At 44.8% G+C, this 25,261-nt stretch overlaps 1 protein-coding gene across 4 annotated transcripts in view; it reads left to right on the top strand.

Annotated features, from left to right (window-relative positions):
• Window positions 1-4,816: 4,816 nt before the first annotated feature.
• Window positions 4,817-25,261, top strand: part of zfat (zinc finger and AT hook domain containing) — a 187,885-nt gene continuing 167,440 nt past the window's right edge. For 2 of the 4 annotated variants that reach the window (XM_070895392.1, XM_070895384.1), the window contains exons 1-2: window positions 4,817-4,969; window positions 14,895-15,065. In XM_070895392.1, the coding sequence (XP_070751493.1) occupies window positions 4,951-4,969; window positions 14,895-15,065 (190 nt within the window). In that variant the 5' untranslated portion in view covers window positions 4,817-4,950. Of the gene's footprint in view, window positions 4,970-6,280; window positions 6,524-14,894; window positions 15,066-25,261 lie in introns of those variants that run through there. The other 2 variants (XM_070895402.1, XM_070895412.1) reach the window with 2 other exon arrangements.

The following is a 25,261-nucleotide window of genomic DNA, read 5'->3' as shown; positions in this document are numbered from 1 at the left end:
AGATTTGTCCATTGGTAAGTTTAACTACCAAAACCCTATTCCCCTCTTTGGCAATCACAGTGCCTGCAAGCCATTTGGGCTCTGCAGCGTAATTAAGGACAAAAACAGGATCATTGACATCAATACATCGCGCCCTCGCATTCCTGTCATGGTAGTCACATTGTGACTGACGCCTGCTCTCAATAATTTCTTTCATAGTAGGGTGTATAAGGGATGACCTGGGTTTGAGCGTCCTTTTCATTAGCAGCTCTGCGGGTGGAACCCCTGTGAGCGAGTGTGGTCGGGATCTATTGGCCAACAGGAGGCATGATAAGCGGCTTTGTAGGGAACCCCCTTGGATTCTGAGCATCCCGTTTGATTATCTGCACTGCTCGTTCCGCCTGGCCGTTTGAGGCCGGCTTGAACGGTGACATTCTGACATAGTTGATTCCATTGCATGCCATGAAGTCCTGGAATTAAGAGCTTGTGAAGCACGGGCCATTGTTTCTGACCAAGACATCCGGTAGACCATGGGCGGCGAACATTGCCCGTAGACTTTCTACCGTGGCAGAGGATGTGCTTGAATTTAAAATGGCACACTCAATCCATTTGGAGTAGGCGTCTACTACAACCAAAAACATTTTTCCCATGAAAGAGCCTGCTTAGTCCACATGGATGCGTGACCATGGCTTGGCGGGCCAGGACCAGCTTCCCTGGGTGCGTTGCCCAGCTGAGCACACGTGTTGCACCTGCGAACACAAAGTTCCAGGTCTGCATCTATCCCTGGCCACCAAATGTGTGACCTGGCAATTGCCTTCATCATGACAATGCCCGGGTGCTCATTGTGAAGTTCTCTGATAAACACCTCTCTGCCCTTCTGGGGCATGACTACTCGGTTTCCCCACAGTAGACAATCGGCCTGAATCGAGAGTTCATCCTTGCGCCTATGAAACGGTTTAAACTCCTTAGGTCATGCCCCGTACATGGCTGCCCAGTCCCCATTCAGGACACATTTCTTAACTAAAGACAGTAGCGGATCTTTATTTGTCCAGACTTTAATCTGACGGGCTGTCACAGGTGAGCCTTCTCTTTCAAAAGCTTCAACAGCCCTGACCATCTCAGCATCATGCTCAGCTGCCCCCTCAGTGGTAGCTAGTGGTAGCCTGCTGAGTGCATCGGCACAGTTTTCAGTGCCCAGTCTGTGCCGAATTGTGTAGTCATAGGCGGCTAACGTAAATGCCCACCTCTGTATGCGGGCCGATGCATTCGCATTTATGGCCTTGTTGTCGACGTTAGGGGTTTGTGATCTGTCTCCAGCTCAAATTTCCTGCCATTTTTTTTTAATAGCGCTTCCTTGGCACTTCCTTTTCTACCATCCCATAGCCTCTTTCTGCCCAGGACAGACTTCTGGAGGCATAAGCTACCAGCTGTAACTGACCATTGGCATTCACATGCTGCAACACACACCCGACCCCATGGGACGACGCATCACACGTTAAAGCTAGTTTCTTACACGGGTCATATAACATTAACAGTTTGTTGGAGGATAACACCTTTCCAGGCTGTCCCCCCAGACCCAATCGCGACCTTTGCGTAGGAGCACGTGTAGCGGCTCTAACAGCGTGTTCAATTTGGGAAGAAAATTGCCAAAATAGTTCAGGAGCCCCAGGAACGAACACAGCTCCGTCATGTTACGGATTCTGGGTGCTCTCTGGATCGCTTCCGTTTTGGACGCAGTAGGTCTGATCCCATCTGCGGCTACCCTCCTCCCCAGGAATTCTATCTCTGGAGCTAAGAAGACGCACTTCACCTTTTTCAGTCGATGCCCTACCCAGTCCAGTCTGCGCAGCACCTCCTCCAGGTTGTGGAGATGTTCTTCAGTATCGCGACCCGTGATGAGGATGAAGTCTTGAAAAACCACCGTCCTTGGAATCGACTTGAGGAGGCTTTCCATATTTCGCTGAAAGATCGCGGCGGCCGAACGAATCCCGAACGGACATCTGTTATACTCAAACAACCCCTTGTGTATCGAGATGGTGGTCAGCTTCTTTGACTCACTCGCCAGCTCATGTAAGCTGAGGTCAGGTCCAATTTTGAAAAAAGTTTGCCACCGGATAGCGGGTACTGGTCTTGGAGTGACACCCGATTGATGGTGGCCTTGTAATCATCACATATCCTGACCGACCCATTTGCCTTGAGCACTGGCACGATCGGGCTCGCCCAGTAACTAAATTCGACTGGCGAGATGATGCCTTCCCTCAGCAGGCGGTCCAATTCGCATTCTATCTTTTCCCGCATCACGTACGGCACCACTCTGGTCTTATGGTGTACTGGCCTGGCGTCCGAGTTTATGTGAATCACTATCTTGGTCCCCATGAAAGTGCCGATGCCAGGTTGAAATAATGAGTCAAATTTGTCCAGAACCTGTGAGCATGATATTCGCTTCACAGAAGAAATTGCATTGACATCGCCCCATTTCCAATTCATGACAGCAAGCCAACTCCTCTCCAGTAGTGCGGGACCGTCCCCCGGGACAATCTAGAGTGGCAACCTGTTCTCCGAATCTTTGTGGGTCACGACTACCGTGGCGCTGCCTAGCACCGGAATTATCTCCTTTGTATATGTCCGTAGCAGTGCGTGAATCGGCAATAATTTTGGCCTCCTAGCCTTGGACACCCACAACCTTTCGAACTGTTTGATACTCATCAGGGACTGGCTGGCCCCTGTGTCTAGCTCCATTAATACTGGGATGCCATTGAGGAGCACTTTCATCATTATCGGTGGCATCCTGGTATATGAACTGTATATGTGCTCCACATGAACTCGCTGAACTTCAGCTTCCAGCGATTTCCCCCAGTATTCATTTGGCCTCGTAGGGCTTACATCGGGCCCGTCCTCCTCGTACATCAACCTGGCTGCAGGCTTCCTGCACATACACGCCAAGTGAACGCTGACATTGCAGTTGCTGATACCTGCAAGCTCTGGCTGTGTGTTTGCCTCCACACCTCCAGCATGAGCTGGAGGCCCCGTTGTTTGAAACAAATGGTCCATTATCAGTCGATCGTCTGTCTCTGTAACTGTCCTTAAGCGCACCATTAACAGGTGTTGATGGCCCCATTACTGGCTGCATTGTCCATTGCGATGGCATGAATCGCCGTTCAGCTAGCCATTGTCGCTGTTGAATTCCCTCTTTGGGTTCGACTGCATGCTGGGGCATGTCCAAGTGCTCTTGTCTGCCTAGAGAACTGTATGCTGTGATAACAATGTTGACTCCCTGGTCGTTTGCCGCATTTGAGCCAAGATTTTTGCCATAAATCATTCTGGTCGCTTCCTCCCCTGAGATAATTGTGTGGGCTATCATAGCCGCCGCTTCCAAGGTCAAGTCTTTGGTCTCAATCAGTTTCCTGAAAACCCCAGTGTGCCCGATGCCTTCAATAAAAAGTCTTGCAGCATCTCCGTTCTGCATGCATCTGGGAACTTACATAAGCTCGCCAGTCACCTGAGATCTGCCACGAAGTCTGGAACGCTTTGCCCTTCTCATCGCCGGTGCGTGTAAAACCGGTGTCTCGCCATGTGCATGCTGCTCGCCGGTTTAAGGTGTTCCCCAAGCAACTTACTGAGCTCTTCGAACGTCTTGTCCGCCGGCCTCTCTGGTGCTAGAAGGTCCTTCATTAGGGAGTACATTCTGGATCCACAAACCATCAGGAGACGAGCCCTGCTTTTGTCGGCCAAATCCTGTCCCAACCATTCCTTAGTGACAAAACTTTGCTGTAGTCTCTCAATAAAGTCATCCCAATCATCACCAACACAGTACCTCTCTTCTGTGCTGCTAGTGGCCATGCTCACGTGGTTTAAATCCCAGTTTCTCGTCGCCAATAGGTCCTTACTATACAGTATAAATGCACACGAGGCCCATACTTGAGAAAAGATCACTCTGTGACCAGTTACCCTTATTACCAAGACCTCAAGAGGCAGGCGGTGGGTGGGGCTTCCCCTTTTATACCGGAAAATCCAGGTTAGGAGTGTCTCCCAGAAGTTTGCCCCCTGTGGTCAGTGTTCTCAAGGTATACAACTTCGGTCAGCTTATACATGGGTTACAATGACAGTGGAATACATTACACCACCCTTTGTCTGTGATTGGTCCCCTTGGAGGATAAGCCACACCCTGAAGTTTCACAGGAATGTGTAACTGGAACCGCCCATCCCAAGGTCTCACTGAATTTGCAATTTGTAACTCGATCCATTTTGACTTGCTAAAGCGACAGAGGACACAAGGGCCAGCCACAGTGCCTTACCCCAGTGCAAGTATATCGCTCCCCCAGCCAGTGCCCCACTCCAGCACAAGTGCATCCCTCCCCCAGCCAAAGTGCCTTACCCCAGCACAAGTGCCTTACTCCACACGCATATCTGTCAAAAAAAGTGCAGTACAAAGTTACATTGATATATTGTAATGCACCAGGTTTCACAATTGTGTGGGTCAGGCTGGATTGACCAGAGGCTCTTTTTCTGGCTGTTACTTTTTGTTTAACTACTTCGAAAAATATTTGGGAGGACACTGTTCCATATTCCTCAATAGTTGGCACTTTAAGGCACCCGGAGCTGCGATTATTTTTAACATTAAAAATTTGAAACCAAAGTGATTAAAATTCTCCCCAAACTGTGTAATTTGGCAGACATTCCTCCGCGTTTAGGCGTTGCAAGAGCCGGTCATCCAGCTCCGCACAGCAGCACTGGAAGGTGACCGGAGGCCTTGGCCGGCCCGGCGTCACCTCTTGTCGCTTCCCGCCCCCAAATCGACAATCTCCTCGGCTCGCGTGGTGCACGCCGGGTAAGGGGAGCCGCCATATTTCTTCCGCAGATTCGTCAGAAAGTGAAAAAAATATTTTTTTTAAATTTTAATATAATGACGGCCCTTCGGTTAATATCGAAATATAATTAGAATTATAACCAGATGTATTTATAACGGAACTCATGGATCAGCGAACGCCAGGTGAGAATTAGCGACCGGGCCATTTTCCTTCCCTTCTCTTGTTTTTTTGAAAGGTAAAAGTAGCGCGAGCTGCCAACTGAGGCAGGTTCAAAGCGACAAATCTTTCCGAGCGGCCCGCCCGATTTACATATATCTATAGATTAAAAAGTTGTTGTTAATTGTTCGCGATAAATACGTTTTTAAAAATATGAAAGTTGGGCCGAATATTTTGTTTAACTGTCAACGGGCGTCTGTCAACTGTCGGCCAGAGTTTGATTTGCAGCTGTCCCGGGCCGCGGATTGGCTGGCGCCAGGCTAAGCCCCGCCTCCCTGGGCTTGGCACACCGTGTCACTCAGGGGACATGCCATCTCCTCTGCTGCACTCTGATTGCTCGCCTCTTTCCATCTGCAGGACGGACTTTGAATCCGTAATAAGTAAACTGGGTGTTAAAACTGCTCATTACTTTAAAACAAGCCAGTCAGTAACAGTCTGGCGTCTGAGTTCTTCACCATCATCATCATCATCATCATCATAAGCAGTCCCTCGGAATCGAGGAAGACTTGCTTCCACTCTTGGCACGAGTACTGAGGTGGCTGCACAGTCCAATACGAGGACCAGTTAGTAGGTTGTGGGTTCAAGTCCCACTCCAGCGACTTAGAACAAAGAAAGCCTCCAGGGTCTCCTGACGAAGGGTCATTGACCCGAAACGTTAACTCTGCTTCCTCTCCACAGATGCTGCCTGACCTGTTGAGATTTCCAGCATTTGCTGTTTTTAATTAAAGACTCCAGGCACTTGAGTGCAAAAATCTAGGCTGATGCTCCAGGGCAGTGCTGAGGGAGTGCTGCTGCACTGTTGCAGGGTGCTGTCTTTCGGATGAGACGTTAAACCGAGGGCCTGTCTGCTCTCGAGTGGACGTAAAAGATCCCATGACATTATTTCATGGCCAATATTTATCCATCAATCGACGTTAAAAAAAACCCCAGATTATCTGGTCATTACCACATTGCTGTTTCTGCGAGCTTGCTGTGTGTAAATTAGCTGCCACGTTTCCTACATTGCAAAAGTGACTGCACTCCAAAAGTACTTCATTGGCTGTAAACCGCTTTGAGTCGGCAAGTGCTCGGGTGCTATAATAAATGCAAGTCTTTCTGTTTAACAACAACAACATAAGAATTAGGAGCTATTCAGCCCATCGAGCCTGCTCTGCCATTCAATGATCATGGCTGATCTGCGACCTCAACTCCACTATGCTGCTCGATCCCCATTTCCTTTGATTCCTCTAGAGTCCAAAAATCTTAGCGATCTCGAGCCTTGAATATGTTGAATAATTCAGTATCCACAACCCTCTGGGATAGAGAATTCTACATTCACAACCCTCTGAATGAAGACATTTCTCCTCATCTCAATCTTAACTGACTGACCCCTTATCCCGAGGCCATGCCCCCAGTTCTAGACTCTCCAGTTAGCATTTGAATAATGCCTTTAACGCAGTAAAATATCCCAAGGCGCTTCACAGGGAGCTTAATCGGTCACAAATTTGACACTGCGCCACATAAAAGGCTTGGTCAAAGAGGTAGGCTTTAAAAAGTGTCTTAAAGGAGAAGAGCAAGGTTTAGGGGGGGAATTCCAAAGCTTCGGGCCTAGATAAGTGATGGGATGGCTGCATGGTGGTGCGATTAAAACTGGGGAATGATCCAGAAGCCAGAATTGGAGTAGCCTTTTTATTTCAGCAGTTGCCGTACCCAAGCAAATGAGATGCCGGCCTCCAAATAATTTATAGAATCAATAGTTCATAGAATATGACAGCACGAAGGAAGCCATTCGGTCAATCGAGTATGCACCACCAGTTCTTTTGAAGTTCAGTTAGTCTCATATCTCTGCATTGGTTTTCTCCTTCAACTATTTATCCAATTCACTTTTGAAAACTACTATTGAATCTTTCCACCATCCTATCAGGCAGCACATTCCAAATATGGACCACTCGTTGCGTAAAAACGTTTTCCCCTGTATCGCCTCTGGTTCCTTTGCCAATCACCTTCAATCTGTGCCCTCTGGTTATCGACCCTTAAGCCATCAGAAGCAGTTTCTCATTTACTCCAAACCGTTTATGATTTTAAACACATTGATCAAATCTTACCTTGGCCTTCTCTGCTCGAAGGAGAACAACCCCAGCTTCTCCAGTCTATCCACATAGCTAATCCCTCATCGCTGGAACCATTCTAGTAAATCTCTTCTGTACCCTCTCTAAAGCCTTTACATCCTTCCTAAAGTGTGGTGCAAGAATTGGCCACAATATTCCAGCTGGGGCTGAACTAGTGTTTTATATAGATTTACAACAACAACTTGTATTTATGTAGCGCCTTTAATATAGCAAAAAGTCCCAAGGTGTTTCATAGGAGTGTTTATAAGACAAAAAAATTGACACTGAGCCAGATAAGAAGAAATTATGGCAGATGACCAAAAGCTTGGTCAAAGAAGTAGGTTTTAAGGAGCGTCTTGAAGGAGGAAAGAAAGGTAGAGAGGTGGAGAGGTTTTCGGAGGAGTTCCAGAGCTTAGGGCCCAGGCAGCTATAGGCACGGCCACCGATGGTTGAGCAGTTATAATCAGGGATACTCAAGGGCAGAATTTGAGGAGCACAGATATATCTTGAGAGGAGGGGGGACGGTTGTGAGGCTGAAGGAGATTACAGAGGTAGGGAGAGGCGAGGCCATGGAGGGATTTGTAAAAAAGGATGAGAATTTTTAAATAGAGGCGTTGTTTCACCAGGAGCCAATGTAGTTCAGCGAGCACAGGGGTGATGGGTGAGCGAGACTTATAAGAACATAAGAAATAGGAAAAGGAGTAGGCCATACGGCCCCTTGAGCCTGCTCCGCCATTCAATAAGATCATGGCTGATCTGATAATGGACTCGGGTCCATTTCCCTGCCCACTCCCCATAACCCCTTATCATTTAAGAAACTATCTATTTCTGTCGTAAATTTATTCAATGTCGCAGCTTCCACAACTCTCTGAGGCAGCGAATTCCTCAGATTTACAACCCTCTGTGAGAGAAGAAATTTCTCCTTATCTCAGTTTTAAATGGGCGATCCCTTATTCTAAGATCATGCCCTCTAGTTCTAGTCTCCCCCATCAGTGGAAACATCCTCTCTGCATCCACCTTGTCGTTTCGATAAGATCACCTTTCATTCTTCTGAATTCCAATGAGTAGAGGCCCTACTCACCTTTCCTCATAAGTCAACCCCCTCATCCTCCGAATCAACCTAGTGAACCTTCTCTGAACTGCCTCCAAAGCAAGTATATCCTTTCGTAAATATGGAAACCAAAGCTGCATGCAGTATTCCAGGTGTGGTCTTACCAATACCCTGTATAGCTTGAGCAAGACTTGCCTGCTTTTATACTCCACCCCCTTTGCAATAAAGGCCAAGATTCCATTGGCCTCCTGATCACTTGCTGTATCTGCATACTATCTTTTTGTGTTTCATGCACAAGTACCCCCAGGTCTCACTGTACTGCAGCACTTTGCAGTTTTTCTCCATTTTAAATAATAACTTGCACTTTGATTTTTTTTCTGCCAAAGTGCATGACCTCACACTTTCCAACATTATACTCCATCTGTCAATTTTTTGCCTACTCACTTAGCCTGTCTATGTCCTTTTACAGATTTTTTGTGCCCTCACACATTGCTTTTCCTCCCATCTTTGTATCGTCAGCAAACTTGGCTACGTTACGCTCAGTCCCTTCTTCCAAGTCGTCAATATAGATTGTAAATAGTTGGGGTCCCAGCACTGATCCCTGTGGCTCCCCACTAGTTACTGGTTACCAATCAGAGAATTAACCATTTATCCCAACTCTGTTTTCTGTTAGTTAGCCAATCCTCTAGCCATGCTAATATATTAACCCCAACCCCGTGAACTTTTATCTTGTGCAGTAACCTTTTATGAAGGGGAAATCTGGGAACCTTGTCAAATGCCTTCTGGAAGTCTAAATACACCAAATCCACTGGTTCCCCTTTATCCACCATATTCGTTACATCCTCAAAGAATTCCAGCAAATTTGTCAAACATGATTTCCCCTTCACAAATCCATGCTGGCTCTGCCTGACTGAATTTTGCTTTTCCAAATGTCCTGCTACTGCTTCTTTAATAATGGACTCCAACATTTTCCCAACCACAGATGTTAGGCTAACTGGTCTATAGTTTCCTGCTTTTTGTCTGCCTCCTTTTTTAAATAGGGCGTTACATTTGCAGTTTTCCAAACTGCTGTGACCTCCCCAGAATCCAGGAAATCTTGGTAAATTACAACCAATGCATCCACAATCCCTGCCGCTACTTCTCTTAAGATCCTAGGATGCAAGCCATTAGGTCCAGGTGATTTATCTGCCTTTAGTCCCATTATCTTACTAAGTACCACCTCCTTAGTGATTGTGATTGTGTTAAATTCCCCCCCCCCCCCCCCCCATAGTCCCTTTACTATCCTATCCACTGTTGGGGGATATTGTTAGTGTCCTCTACCGTAAAGACTGATACAAAATATTTGTTCAGAGTTTCTGCCATCTCCATGTTCCCCATTACTAATTCCCCGGTCTCGTCCTCTAAGGGACCAACATTTACTGTAGCCACTCTTTTCCTTTTTATGTACCTATAGAAACTCTTGCTATCTGTTTTTATATTTTGTGCTAGTTTACTTTCATAGTCTTTCTTCCCTTTCTTACTAATTTTTTTAGTCATTCTTTGCTGGCTTTTAAAAACTTTTCAGTCTTCTGTCCTCCCACTCGTTTTGGCCACTTTGTATACCCTTGTTTTTAATTGGATACTGTCCTTTATTTCTTTAGTTAGCCACGGATGGCTATCTTTTCTTTTACACCCTTTCCTCCTCACTGGAATATATTTTTCTTGAGAGTTGTGAAATAAATCTTTAAATGTACACCACTGTTCATCAACCGTCCTACACTTTAATCTATTTTCCCAGATTTGGTGCGAGTTAGGACACGGGCAGCCGATTTTGGATGACTTCAAGTTTACGTAGGGTAGAATGTGGCAGGCCAGTGAGGAGTGGTGTTGAAGTAATCTAGAATAGAGGTAACAAAGGCATGGATGAGGATTTCAACAGCAGATGAGCTGAGGCAGGCTGAGATGGGCAATGTTACGAATTTAGCATTACTCCTGGCTTTTGTACTCTATGCCCTATTTATAAAACACAGGATTGCATGTGCTTTATGAACTGCTTTGTTAACCTGTTCTGCCATCTGCAAAGATTTGTGCACAAACACACTTAGGTCTCTCTCTGTTGTTGCAAACCCTATTCAGCGATGCAGACATGGCTATCGAGGAGGAGGAGGAGGAGGAGGAGGAGGAGGAGGAGGAGTGTGAATTACTAGATGAAATAAACATAGTGAGAGAGGAGGTATTAAGGGGCTTAGTAGCTTTGAAAGTGAATAAGTCCCCAGACCCGGATGAAGTGTATCCCAGGCTGATAAGCGAAGCAAAAGAGAAAATAGCAAAGATTTTGACCATCATTTTCCAATCCTCTCTGGCTTCAGGTGTGATAGAAACATAGAAACATAGAAAATAGGTGCAGGAGCAGGCCATTCAGCCCTTCTAGCCTGCACCGCCATTCAATGAGTTCATGGCTGAACATGAAACTTCAGTACCCTCTTCCTGCTTTCTCGCCATACCCCTTGATCCCCCGAGTAGTAAGGACTTCATCTAACTCCCTTTTGAATATATTTAGTGAATTGGCCTCAACTACTTTCTGTGGTAGAGAATTCCACAGGTTCACCACTCTCTGGGTGAAGAAGTTTCTCCTCATCTCGGTCCTAAATGGCTTACCCCTTATCCTTAGACTGTGACCCCTGGTTCTGGACTTCCCCAACATTGGGAACATTCTTCCTGCATCTAACCTGTCTAAACCCGTCAGAATTTTAAACGTTTCTATGAGGTCCCCTCTCATTCTTCTGAACTCCAGTGAATACAAGCCCAGTTGATCCAGTCTTTCTTGATAGGTCAGTCCCACCATCCCGGGAATCAGTCTGGTGAATCTTCGCTGCACTCCCTCAATAGCAAGAATGTCCTTCCTCAAGTTAGGAGACCAAAACTGTACACAATACTCCAGGTGTGGCCTCACCAAGGCCCTGTACAACTGTAGCAACACCTCCCTGCCCCTGTACTCAAATCCCCTCGCTATGAAGGCCAACATGCCATTTGCTTTCTTAACCGCCTGCTGTACCTGCATGCCAACCTTCAATGACTGATGTACCATGACACCCAGGTCTCGTTGCACCTTCCCTTTTCCTAATCTGTCACCATTCAGATAATAGTCTGTCTCTCTGTTTTTACCACCAAAGTGGATAACCTCACATTTATCCACATTATACTTCATCTGCCATTCATTTGCCCACTCACCTAACCTATCCAAGTCACTCTGCAGCCTCATAGCATCCTCCTCGCAGCTCACACTGCCACCCAACTTAGTGTCATCCACAAATTTGGAGATACTACATTTAATCCCCTCGTCTAAATCATTAATGTACAATGTAAACAGCTGAGGCCCCAGCACAGAACCTTGCGGTACCCCACTAGTCACTGCCTGCCATTCTGAAAAGTACCCATTTACTCCTACTCTTTGCTTCCTGTCTGACAACCAGTTCTCAATCCACGTCAGCACACTACCCCCAATCCCATGTGCTTTAACTTTGCACATTAATCTCTTGTGTGGGACCTTGTCGAAAGCCTTCTGAAAGTCCAAATATACCGCATCAACTGGTTCTCCTTTGTTCACTTTACTGGAAACATCCTCAAAAAATTCCAAAAGATTTGTCAAGCATGATTTCCTTTTCACAAATCCATGCTGACTTGGATCTATCATGTCACCATTTTCCAAATGCGCTGCTATGACATCCTTAATAATTGATTCCATCATTTTACCCACTACTGAGGTCAGGCTGACCGGTCTATAATTCCCTGTTTTCTCTCCCTCCTTTTTTTAAAAGTGGGGTTACATTGGCTACCCTCCACTCGATAAGAACTGATCCAGAGTCAATGGAATGTTGGAAAATGACTGTCAATGCATCCGCTATTTCCAAGGCCACCTCCTTAAGTACTCTGGGATGCAGTCCATCAGGCCCTGGGGATTTATCGGTCTTCAATCCCATCAATTTCCCCAACACAATTTCCCGACTAATAAAGATTTCCCTCAGTTCCTCCTCCTTAATAGACCCTCTGACCCCTTTTATATCCGGAAGGTTGTTTGTGTCCTCCTTAGTGAATACCGAACCAAAGTACTTGTTCAATTGGTCCGCCATTTCTTTGTTCCCCGTTATGACTTCCCCTGATTCTGACTGCAGGGGACCTACGTTTGTCTTTACTAACCTTTTTCTCTTTACATACCTATAGAAACTTTTGCAATCCGTCTTAATGTTCCCTGCAAGCTTCTTCTCGTACTCCATTTTCCCTGCCGTAATCAAACCCTTTGTCCTCCTCTGCTGAGTTCTAAATTTCTCCCAGTCCCCGGGTTCACTGCTATTTCTGGCCAATTTGTATGCCACTTCCTTGGTTTTAATACTATCCCTGATTTCCCTAGATAGCCACGGTTGAGCCACCTTCCCTTTTTTATTTTTATGCCAGACAGGAATTGTTGTAATTCATCCATACGGTCTCTAAATGTCTGCCATTGCCCATCCACAGTCAACCCCTTAAGTATCATTCGCCAATCTATCCTTGCCAATTCACGCCTCATACCTTCAAAATTACCCTTCTTTAAGTTCTGGACCATGGTCTCTGAATTAACTGTTTCATTCTCCATCCTAATGCAGAATTCCACCATATTATGGTCACTCTTCCCCAAGGGGCCTCGCACAATGAGATTGCTAATTAATCCTCTCTCATTGCACAACACCCAGTCTAAGATGGCCTCCCCCCTAGTTGGTTCCTCGACATATTGGTCCAGAAAACCATCCCTTATGCACTCCAGGAAATCCTCCTCCACCGTATTGCTTCCAGTTTGGCTAGCCCAATCTATGTGCATATTAAAGTCACCCATTATAACTGCTGCACCTTTATTGCATGCACCCCTAATTTCCTGTTTGATGCCCTCCCCAACATCACTACTACTGTTTGGTGCGAGAGGACTGGAGGGCTGCTAATGTGGTAATTTGTTTAATAAGGAAGAAAGGGATAGACTGAGTAATTACAGGCCAGTCAGCCTAACCTCAGTAGTGAGAAAATTGTTGGAAAAAATCCTGAAGGACAGGATAAATCTACATTTAGAAAGATACGGATTAATCAGGGACAGTCAGCACGAATTTGTTAAGGGAAGGTTGTGTCTGACTAACTTGATTGAATTTTTCGAGGAGGTAACCAGGAGGATCGATGAGGCAGTGTGTATGATGTAGTGTATATGGATTTTAGCAAAACTTTTGATAAGGTCCCACATGGCAGACTGGTCACGAAAGTAAAAGTCCATGGGATCCAGCGCAAAGTGGCAAGTTGGATCTGAAATTGGCTCAGAGGCAGGAAGCAAAGGGTAATGATTGATGGGTGTTTTTATGACTGGAAGGATGTTTCCAGTGGGGTTCCGCAGGGTTCAGTACTAGATCCCTTGCTTTTTGTGGTATACATCAATAATCTAGACTTGAATATCGGGGGTATGATTTCAGAAGTTTGCAGAAGTTAGGCTATGTGGTTGATAATGAAGATGAAACTGCGGACTGCAGGAGGATATCAATCAGGTGGGCAGAATAGTGATAAATGGAATTTAAACCCGAGAAGTGTGAGGTAATGCATTTGGGGAGGGCTAACATGGAAAGGGAATACACATTAAATGGCAGGACACTGAGAAGTGTAGAGGAACAAAGGGACCTGAGAGTGCATGTCCACAGATCCCTGAAGGTAACAGGCCAGGTACATAAGGTGGTTAAGGCATAAGGAATGCTTGAACTATAAAACACTGGTTAGGCCAGAGCTGGAGTACTGTGTGCAGTTCCGGTCACCGCATTACAGGAAGGATGTGATTGCACTGGCGAGGGTACAGAGGAGATTTATGAGGATGTTGTCGGGAGTGCAGAATCTTAGCTATGAGGACAGATTGGATATCCTTGGAACAGAGGAGGCTGAGAGGAGACCTCATTGAGGTGTATAAAATTATGAAAGGCCTAGATATAGTGGGTAGAAAGGGCCTATTTCCCTTAGCAGAGGGGTCAACAACCAGGGGTCATAGATTTAAAGTAATTGGTAGAAGGTTTAGAGGGGATTTGAGGGGAAATTTCTTCACGTAGAGGATTGTGGGGGTCTGGAACTCAGTGCCTGAAAGGGTGGTGGACGCAGAAACCCTCACCACATTTAAAAAGTACTTTGGTGTGCACTTGAAGTGCCGTAACCTGCAGGGTTATGGACCGAGAGCTGGAAAGTGCGATTAGGCTGGATGGTCTCTTGTTGGCCGGCGCGGACACGATGGGCCGAAATGGCCTCCTTCCGAGCTGTAAACTTCCATGATTCTATAAAATTGTACCATTTACCTTTTACTGTCTCTCCTCATTCTTCCTACCAAAATGTATCACTTTCACATGGCCTCATAGAAACGATAACAGGCAGGCAAGTGGGCTCTACCCACCCACAGTCTGTTTTGCTGCAAATGTTAAATTGGTCCCAGTTTCTTCAGAAAAGGTGGGGAAAGCTCTTTCTCACACCTTGTAATCATGGAACCCATTTCTACCATAGCTTGAGATTTACTGGTCCTTGTGTTCCGAGCGGGGGAGAGGAGTTATGGACGGGAAACCCGGCAGTTTTTAACTGCAGGAGGTCTTTTATTTTTTTTCTGCAGGTTTCCTGCCTGACAGCCAGCCAGCCTAGATTTCCAAATAACATGCAATTAAGCTTTAGTAAAATAACTTGTATCAAATCTTCTGTAGCTAACTATTTTTGCTTTTTCTTTTGCCCCCTACTGACTAGAGCTGGTTTCCATCTTCATGTGCAAACTGTGTAACCTGTTTTCCCCAAGCCGCAATGAGTTACTAACTCATGTCTCCGAGAAGCATGCAGAGGAAGGCCTGGCTCCAGATGATCTCATTGTCCCATTACGGCCTCTTCTCGCGCCTGAAAAGACTGAGGGAAGCGAAGAAGGTAGGGGCCCAAGTAATCCTGACTGGCTGCATCCACTCATGTTTCTACTCCTGAAAAATAAGTTTTCTTTCCATATGTTAAGGCAGTGAATGGTAGTGCTGCTAGATCTTAGTCAGTTTGATTCATCTACCCAGCCTACTGGGAGTCCAGCACAGGATTGAATAATCAAAGTGGAGTAAAAATTAGTGCAGTATTGAGGATCTGTTACTAGATGCCTCTTGTAACCATGGCATAATGAAGCACTGTAAATCTTCATATAATACAAGTACTGCTCTATATAAAACCCTTCTCACACATTTTCCTGTTGGAAGCTACTAAATTATTTGGTGCTCTGTCATTGTTTGAACCACTTATAGTGAGCTGACCTGTCCAGACCCAGTTTCTTCAGTATTATGATCAAACAAGTAGCTCAGCTGTTTATGAAATTAGATATTACAGGTAACCTCTATTTGGATCTAATGATTGGGAAGGGCTACATGGCAGGCAGTGCATTTCAACACTGAACACAATCTTCTGACCTTGAATTTTCTGTAAAAAAAGAATTGGGTAAATGTATGTTTAGGAATCGGCTTGATGATCAGAACATCAAGTAGATAATTGCATACTACAGAGAACACAACTGCTTAGAACAAAATGCCATCAATGGCTAAGAAACCATGAGGGTTGAATAGTGGGTTAGCTCTTGTAGTTTCCTTTGATTGTTGTTGCGATCATAAACTATGCTGCACTTTCATTCAACAGATTAAATGTATGGTAGAATCGGTGGTATGTGAAACAGTGGGCTTTTCTGATTCTAGACTTTTAGCAGATCTTTACATTTAATAGACTGGTGAAGTATTGGGCATTAGATTTTATGCCCCACATGCATCTCTTTGTTTGCTGCAAAAGCAGACGGAAAATGTTGCAAGGAGTAACATAAAACTGTTTACAGATACCACCTAATTTTCTGGGACATCTGCTTGGCAAATTCCTGGAAACTAGCTCGTTCATTGAATTTGAACCTTTTTCACAGTGGCCAGAATGCCTTGAAGTCGGCAGTTATTTGTACTACTGCAATGAACAAGTGGGTGCCATGCATTTGTAAGCGTGTTTCTGCACCTGCGGGGAAAGTAGTGCTGATAATGAATTGATCCCAAACCCATAGCTATGGTGGTATTCTGCAAAACATGCTCGAATGGAGAAGAGGGGGAAAAAGCCTTCCCCCAGTATTCATTACAGGTAACTTTAATTTTGGCTGTGAACTATATAATCTGACTTTAAATATGTGGAGTTTCAGTGGCTACTGTGGTTCTTAATTACCATTTTAAAAATGTATCAACTGGCAGCAAAGGCATTCAATAGCAGTTAATCATTGCTGTGGAGGCGAGGGCACTGTTGGCTGACCTCATGGTAGCTGATGGAGATGGTCCCACTGCACAGTTGTGGCATTCTATCACTTTGGAGGACCAAGCACAATGGTGTCCATGGAAACAGCATGGGAAGAGTTCCTTCTTGCCTTCACTGAACAGAAAAGTGAAAACCATCAGTTGTTGCGAAGGCTCAATGCAGTTTGGGAGAGGTCATACATTTGTTCATTGACCAGACAAACAAATGCCATCCATGAAGGTCAATAAATTAATGAACTCTTCTACACTCTATATATTTTATAAGAAAGAACTTGCATTTATATAGTGCCTTTCACAACCTCAGGATGTTTCAAAGTGCTTTACAGTCAATGAAATACTTTGTGTAGTCACTGTTGTAATGTAGGGAAACACAGCAGGAAATGTGTGCACAGCAAGCTCACACAAACAACAATGAAACAACAATGAAATAAATGACCAGATCATTTGTTTTGGTCATGTATTAACCTTTACATAGCCATTTCTGTTGTTGGATGTGATTCCAAAATATTGAACAATAAGTTGCCCTTTTTTAATGAGACTGTTGTATTCTTCATGATTTGCACAGCAAAGATCGCAATAAGGAAGATTGTTCATTTTGGGTTAATTTCAGCATTGTAATTTGAGCTAATGTTGCCATGCTGTACTGCTGGTGAGGAGCCTCGCTCAAAGGGAGCACGAACTGGAGAATCAGGCTCCAAGATCTGTGCAATTCATGGTGCTCCAATCATCAGTTACAAGAACATTGGGAGTGTTGCAAATCATTTGAGCTCATTACCTCTGAGTCTGATTCTCCAATCCATACTTCCAGGAGTGCAGCCTTTACAGAATTACCCTATGGTTCCATATGCTGTGGCTAGCCACAAGTCTGAAGTGTCAATTCCACCATCCTGGAGAAGAAGACCCGGAGATCATGGTGTGAGCCACATATTTGGCTTGTCGAGTGGGAGCGGAGCTCACTGGATTAATTGAGCATTTTCTACGTGTGCAACCGAGCCCTGCAGTTCCAAGTGGCAACACTCTTGCAGGGAAAGTCCTTGATGGTTCTTCTGATCGGCAGCCATAACTTTGGCAGAAGATCACCAGAAACCTCCTTTAAACAGCAGTCTGGGGTCTCCACCATTCCTCCACCAAAGTTACGACGACCGATCAGAGCAACCCCCAAAGAAATCCCCGGCATGTGGCTTTAAGTAGACGAGGTGTTAAGGTGTGCAGTAACTCTTAAATATCTTGCCAAGGGCCACTTCGATGAGGAGGTGCTGGATGTGCTGCTAGAGGTACAACAAAGGAGGGTCTGAGGTTCTTAACATTTGATTGTAACAAGAGGTGCACTCCAATATCCTACCAAAACTCTAAATTATGAAAGAATGCCTATAAGTGGGCCATTGGGATGGGATTGCAGAATATAGTAAACTGACATAATTCCTGTGTATTGTGGAAAATCAGTCCAATGCTGTGAACGCAAACCTGTGGCTCTTTATCAGTGAACAGTTCCATTTTCAGGCCCTCGCCTGTTAAGTGTTAAGCCTTAATATATCTTGAAAAATAAAACGCTTTCATTAACAACAGTGATTGCAGAATCTGCAAATTAAACTCCACTCTTGCGATTTTCATTTAAACCAAGCTATCTGAAGGTTTTCAGCTTAGCTGTTAGTGAGCTCCATTAGAGACCATGTACCAGTTATTTGACCAGGAAAGTTTGAGAGCTTGAATGGGTACAAATTAGATGGGTTGCCCTTAAGTCTTTATATTATAAGGAAAAAAACGTAAACACAATTAGTAATGATCGCAATTTCAAATTTCTGTACACTAACATGGGTAGAGGGTAGTGTCTTATCCAAGACTTTGCCAGTGCAGCAGCATGTCCATTTCATTGCCTCTTTTTCTACTGATGTTTAATTTACTTAATAGAAATTTCACTAATTAAATGAGGATGCAGAAGGTGGCATTGATAAACACTAGTGCTTAATAAGGCAGTAGCTTCACGCTGATGTAACAAGCTGTGCCAAATATATCCTAAACCATACCATATCTGGGCCCCAGAAAATTGCTGGTGAGCTAAGCTGATGTCACAATGAAGCTGACATTATGACGAGCAACCAGCTTGTATTGTAAGCGATATAAAGATGCATGCACCGCAACATAGATCATAGATACACACCCTGGGAACATCAAGCTCGAACATAGCGATGGGTTGCCACAAACGACCTCAAAAACGAAAGCGCCGTAAATGTGGGTGTCGTCAAAAGAAGATTATCAAAAAGAAATGTGGCCATAAACGTCAACTTCGCAAGAGGAGTATCAAAAAGAAATGTGGCAGCAGACGATGATAAGATGGTCGTATAGTAACGGGGCCCAGACAAGAAATATAAACAACAGAACTGACTGTTATCGCAAACGTCTACAGGCCTGGAAGGCAACCTGCCTCATCGCTTAATTTTTTTTACTGTACCACATCATTGTGCAGCAAAATAAAATACTCAAGTAGCTTGAGAGTTCAAAATTAAATCTAGTATGCATTTTTCTAAGTGTCTTTGGATTACAGTCGCATATTATGTTCAGCAAGTGGATCCAGTATATTGCTTCTTCATTTAAACGCACACCACTAATTGTCCGCTTTGTGTTAAAGAACTGGCACTATTGACGGTCTCCACTTGGGAGTAGTAGCGCTTTAACATAAATTTGAGGTTTCATGATCATCAATTGAGTAATGCAGAACCAAATCTGGAGGCAGTTTTTCTAGACTCCTCCTGAGATGCACAGCCTAGCGATGGCATACATGAATGGTTGCCACTGTCATTAGATGCTCCAGCTGCACTGGCCAGCAACGTGAGAACTGCGGAAAGCCTCTGGTCAGAAAGTGAGAGTGACATCCTCGGGCCTTTTTAGTTGTTGGTGCGGTGAAGTCCATCCAGGGGTATAAAATGGAGCAGCTTCCAAAGCATAAGGAGCTCTAGAAGTTTGGCAGAACTGATTCAGGTAGAAGGAAAGAAAATGCATGCATTTGTTCTCGCATCTTTCAGTCTGTCCCAAATTTCTTCACAGCCAATTAATTACTTTGGAAGTGTAGACACTAATGTATGTAAATGTGGCAGTCGATTTACACATGGCAAGCTCCGACAAACATCACCATCATCATAGGCAGCCCCTCGGAATCGAGGAAGACTTACTTCCACTCTTAACATGAGTCCAATACAAGAACCACAGTCTCTGTCACAAGTGGGACAGATAGTCGTTGAGGGAAGGGGTGGGTTTGCTGCACGCTCTTTCCGCTGCCTGCGCTTGATTTCTGCATGCTCTCAGCAATGCGACTCTAGGTGCTCAGCGCCCTCCGGATGCATTTAGGGCGGTCTTTGGCCAGGGACTCCCAGATGATAATAAATCAACAGATGAGATAAATCACTAGTTAGTCTGTTTTGGGGTTGTTGATTGAGGTATAAATAGTAGCTAGGACACCAGAAGGTTGCCTTGTACTGTTATTTTACACCCACCTGAACATGCAAATGGTTATAATATCACAAAGAAATGCAAGCAGTCCTGGAATTTTAAAGGGTGTATTAAAGTCAGGTTCAATGAGGTTAATTTATAAAAATGCACTCGCATGGCATAGGGATGGAGAGCAAAAAAAGGGCAGTAAGTGGTAGTGTTGTTCGAGGATTTTATCACAGCAATAAAACGCAAGGATTATAGAAAAGTCATGATCTAATTGAATGGTGGGACAGGCTTGAAGGGCTGAATGGCCTACTCCTGTTCCTATGTTCCTTAAGGCACTGCATTATGAAGGAATCCATATGGATAGAGTTAAGAGTTAGGAAGTGAATTCGTACAGTCCCTGTTGTACATGCCAGGCCACCAAACAGTGAATATGAGATACAATGAGAGATCTGCAAACAGTTCAGAAGAATATTCAAGAGCAACTGGGCATTAATATTGGGTGATTTTAACTATACTAAAATGGACTGGAATAAAGATAATCCAGAAAATGCTGGAAATATTCAACAGGTCAGGCAACATCTGTGGAGCGAGAAACAAAGTTAACATTTCAGGTCGATGACACAAAGGTCATCAACCTAAAACGCTAACTTTGGCCCGGAATTTGCGGTCAGCGGTGCAGCAATGGCACTTGAAGAAAGCTCCCCACAAAGATCTAGCGATCTCTGTGGCATGAATTTCACCTCTCTCGATGTTAATTTGATTCTGGTGCCAAGTCAAGCGGATCTCCAGTGTCCAGCAACAGTGATGTCATCAAGCTGGCTAAGCAGCCAATCACATTGAAGAATTTCCACAAGACAGCAAACCTGGAAGTAAAAAGCACTGATTTTCCTTCATGTAATCATTTTACAGAGAACAAAATAAAGTTTGATACTTGCACATGGAATTAAGGTAGGAGCTGAAATAACATAAGCTTAAAAACAATATTTAAAAATTTGACATTTTACAAATATAGAATTCGTTTTTCAGGGCCAGTGTGCCATTAAAACCCCAGTTACACCTCTTTCGACAAGGCTTAACTGTTTCGGGTTTTTTAGGAGCGATATTCCAGCATAATGGGGGAAGTTTTCGTCAGTTCAGTGCGATTTGAATTGATTGTGGGCTCCAGGAAGTTCCACAGCACAGCCTGTGGAGGAGCAGGGAATGACTTCTGGATTTCACATTTATCCTGTGCGGACTCCAGAAGTTGCTATCTGTTTCAGATTAACGCTGCAAAATCTGGGCCATTGTTTCAATCGCCACAGATACTTCCTGGCCTGCCGAGTATTTCCAGCATTTTGTGTTGTTTCCGATTTCCAGCATCTGCTGTATTTTGCTTTTTGTAAAGATAATCCATGTGATCTAAGTGGGGAATCCTTTTTAGAATGCATTTAGTCCATCAAGAAAAGAAGCATTTGGGAAATTTATGTGGGGCAAATGTGATAGCATGAGAAACATTTAAAAACTAGTAACCACAACACAGCTAGGTTCAATGTAAGAATAGAAAAGAATAACAATGAGCAAAATAACAATGTGCTGGAATGGAAAAAGGCAGAATCCAGCGAGATTGAAAGGGACCTGGGCTAAATTAACAGGGCAGAAAAGTTAACAAACAGGTAGATCAGCAGTGGGAAATCTTCAAATGAGAAATGGATAGAGTACAAAATAAATATATTTCTTTAAGGAAAAAATGTATGAAGTTCTGTGGAAGAATAGTGAGATTAAAACTGAACTGAAACTTAAAAGTGAGGGCTAACGATAACCACAAAAAAATATAGGAAGTGTAGTCTAGAGGGAATTAGAAGGGTTAAAGAGGAAAATGAAAATAAAGGCTAGTAGATAAAAGAAAATAGAAGGGCTTAACAAGCTTTTGGAAAGTAAAAGAATAGTTAGAGGAGGGAGTCACATTGAAGAGAATAAAGGTGCCTTGCTTCCATATATATAGTGACTAGGTTCAAACTAAAAATGCATTGTTATATCAACAGCATTCAGTGCTTATACTCCTAAACGCGATGGGCCTAATGGCCTCCTTGACTATTGTACTATTCTGTGAAAATTGTGAGAGTAAGAAGTAAGGTTCAGTAGACAGGAATTATTGGGCACAATTATCTATACGCACATGGTGCACACAAATGAGAAGGGACTAATTAGCAATCTTGTTGTGCGAGGCCCCTTGGGGAAAAGTGACCATAATATGGTAGAATTCCTTATTAAGATGGAGAGTGACAAAATTAATTCGGAAACTAGGGTCCTGAACTTAAGGAAAGGTAACTTCGACGGTATGAGGCGTGAATTGGCTAGACTAGACTGTCCAACGATACTAAAAGGGTTGACGGTGGATAAGCAATGGCAAACATTTAAAGATCACGTGGATGAACTTCAGCAAATGTACATCCCTGTCTGGAGTAAAAATAAAACTGGGAAGGTGGCTCAACCATGGCTAACAAAGGAAATTAAGGATAGTGTTAAAGCCAAGGAAGAGGCATATAAATTGGCTAGAAAAAGCAACAAACCTGAGGACTGGGAGAAATTTAGAATTCAACAGAGGAGGACTAAGGGTTTAATTAAGAGGGGGAAAATAGAGTACAAGTGGAAGCTTGCAGGGAATATAAAAACTGACTGCAAAAGCTTTTATAAATATGTGAAGAGAAAAAGATTAGTAAAGACAAACGTAGGTCCCTTGCAGTCGGATTCAGGTGAAATTATAATGGGGAACAAAGAAATGGCAGATCAATTGAACCAATACGTCGGTTCTGTCTTCACGAAGGAAGATACAAATAACCTTCTGAAGGTACTAGGGGATAGTGGGTCTAGTGAGAAGGAGGCAGGAAATTGGGCGGGAAATTGTTTTAGGGAAATAGATGGGATTGAAGACCGATAAATCCCCGGGGCCTGATAGTCTGCATACCAGAGTACTCAAGGAAGTGGCCCTAGAAATAGTGGATGCATTGGTGATCATTTTCCAACAGTCTTATCGACTCTGGATCAGTTCCAATGGACTGGAGGGTTGCTAATGTAACACCACTTTTTAAAAAAGGAGGGAGAGAGAAAACAGGTAATTATAGACTGGTTAGCATGACATCAGTAGTGGGAAAAATGTTGGAATCGATCATGAAGGACGAAATAGCAGCGCATTTGGAAAGCGGTGACAGGATCGGATCAAGTCAGCATGGATTTATGAAAGGGAAATCATGCTTGACGAATCTTCTGGAATTTTTTGAGGATGATCGAGAGCCAGCGGCAGTTGGTGAGACGCGGGAGCAGCCGATAAAAGCCCAGCGGGAGATCGAGAGCCAGCGGCAGTTGGTGAGACGCGGGAGCAGCCTATAAAAGGCCCAGCGGGAGATCGAGAGCCAGCGGCAGTTGGTGAGACGCTGGAGCAGCCTATCAAAAGCCCAGCGGGAGATCGAGAGCCAGCGGCAGTTGGTGAGACGCGTGAGACGCGGGAGCAGCCTATAAAAGGCCCAGCGGGAGATCGAGAGCCAGCGGCAGTTGGTGAGAGGGGAGCAGCCAAGAAAAGGCCCAGCGGGAGATCGAGAGCCAGCGGCAGTTGGTGAGACGCGGGAGCAGCCTATAAAAGGTCCAGCGGGAGATCGAGAGCCAGCGGCAGTTGGTGAGACGCGGGAGCAGCCTATCATAAGGCAGCTACAGCGGGAGAGAAAGCAAAATAGAAGTAGAAAGTAATCAAAAAGTGACATCACAGCCAATGAGGTAAGTGATTGGCTGGTGATTGGTGAGTAGCTTTTCTTTTATTTTTTATATCAGTAAGTGAACTGTAACATTGTTATTACCAATTTAAGGGTATCTAAGGTTAAGACATGGCAGGAGAGCTCGGCCATGTGATATGCTCCTCCTGTACCATGTGGGAACTCGGGGACACTTCCGGTGTCCCTGGGCACTACGTGTGTGGGAAGTGTATCTGCCTCGAGCTCTTGACGGTCCGCGTTGCGGAATTGGAGCTGAGGGTGGATTCACTCTGGAGCATCCACGATGCTGAGAATGACGTGAGTATCACGTGTAGTGAGTTGGTCTTACCGCAGGAGAAGGGTCCACAGCCAGATAGGGAATGGAAGACCAGCAGGAAGAGCATTGCAAGAAAGATAGTGCAGGGGTCCCCTGTGGTCATCCCCCTGCAAAACAGATACACCGCTTTGGGTACTGTTGCGGAGGATGACTCATCAGGGGAGGGCAGCAGCAGCCAAGTTCATGGCACCGTAGGTGGCTCTGCTGCACAGGAGGGCAGGAAAAAGAGTGGGAGAGTGATAGTGATAGGGGATTCGATGGTGAGGGGAATAGATAGGCGTTTCTGCGGACGCAACCGAGACTCCAGGATGGTATGTTGCCTCCCTGGTGCAAGGGTCAAGGATGTCTCGGAGCGGGTGCAGCACATTGTGAAATGGGAGGGAGAACAGCCAGTTGTCGTGGTGCACATTGGTACCAATGACATAGGTAAAAAAAGGGATGAGGTCCTACGAAAAGAATTTAAGGAGCTAGGAGCTAAATTAAAAAGTAGGACCTCAAAAGTAGTCATCTCGGGATTGCTACCAGTGCCACGTGCTAGTCAGAGTAGGAATCGCAGGATAGCGCAGATGAATACATGGCTTGAGCAGCGGTGCAGCAGGGAGGGATTCAAATTCTTGGGGCATTGGAACCGGTTCTGGGGGAGGTGGGACCAGTACATACCGGACGGTCTGCACCTGGGCAGGACCGGAACCAATGTCCTAGGGGTAGTGTTTGCTAGTGCTGTTGGGGAGGAGTTAAACTAATATTGCAGGGGGATGGGAACCTATGCAGGGAGACAGAGGGAGACAAAAATGAGGCAAAAGCAAAAGACAGAAAGGAGATGAGGAAAAGTGGAGGGCAGAGAAACCCAAGGCAAAGAACAAAAAGGGCCACTGTACAGCAAAATTCTAAAAGGACAAAGGGTGTTAAAAAAGCAAGCCTGAAGGCTTTGTGTCTTAATGCAAGGAGTATCCGCAATAAGGTGGATGAATTAACTGTGCAAATAGATGTTAACAAATATGATGTGATTGGGATTACGGAGACGTGGCTCCAGGATGATCAGGGCTGGGAACTCAACATCCAGGGGTATTCAACATTCAGGAAGGATAGAATAAAAGGAAAAGGAGGTGGGGTAGCATTAAAGAGGAGATTAATGCAATAGTTAGGAAAGACATTAGCTTGGATGATGTGGAATCTATATGGGTAGAGCTGCAGAACACTAAAGGGCAAAAATCGTTAGTGGGAGTTGTGTACAGACCTCCAAACAGTAGTAGTGATGTTGGGGAGGGCATCAAACAGGAAATTAGGAGTGCATGCAATAAAGGTGCAGCAGTTATAATG

Source organism: Pristiophorus japonicus, chromosome 1, assembly GCF_044704955.1.
Source record: "Pristiophorus japonicus isolate sPriJap1 chromosome 1, sPriJap1.hap1, whole genome shotgun sequence".
NCBI lineage: Eukaryota > Metazoa > Chordata > Chondrichthyes > Pristiophoridae > Pristiophorus > Pristiophorus japonicus.
The sequence above is the reverse complement of the archived record's forward strand: the minus strand, read 5'-3'. Positions and strand labels throughout refer to the sequence as shown.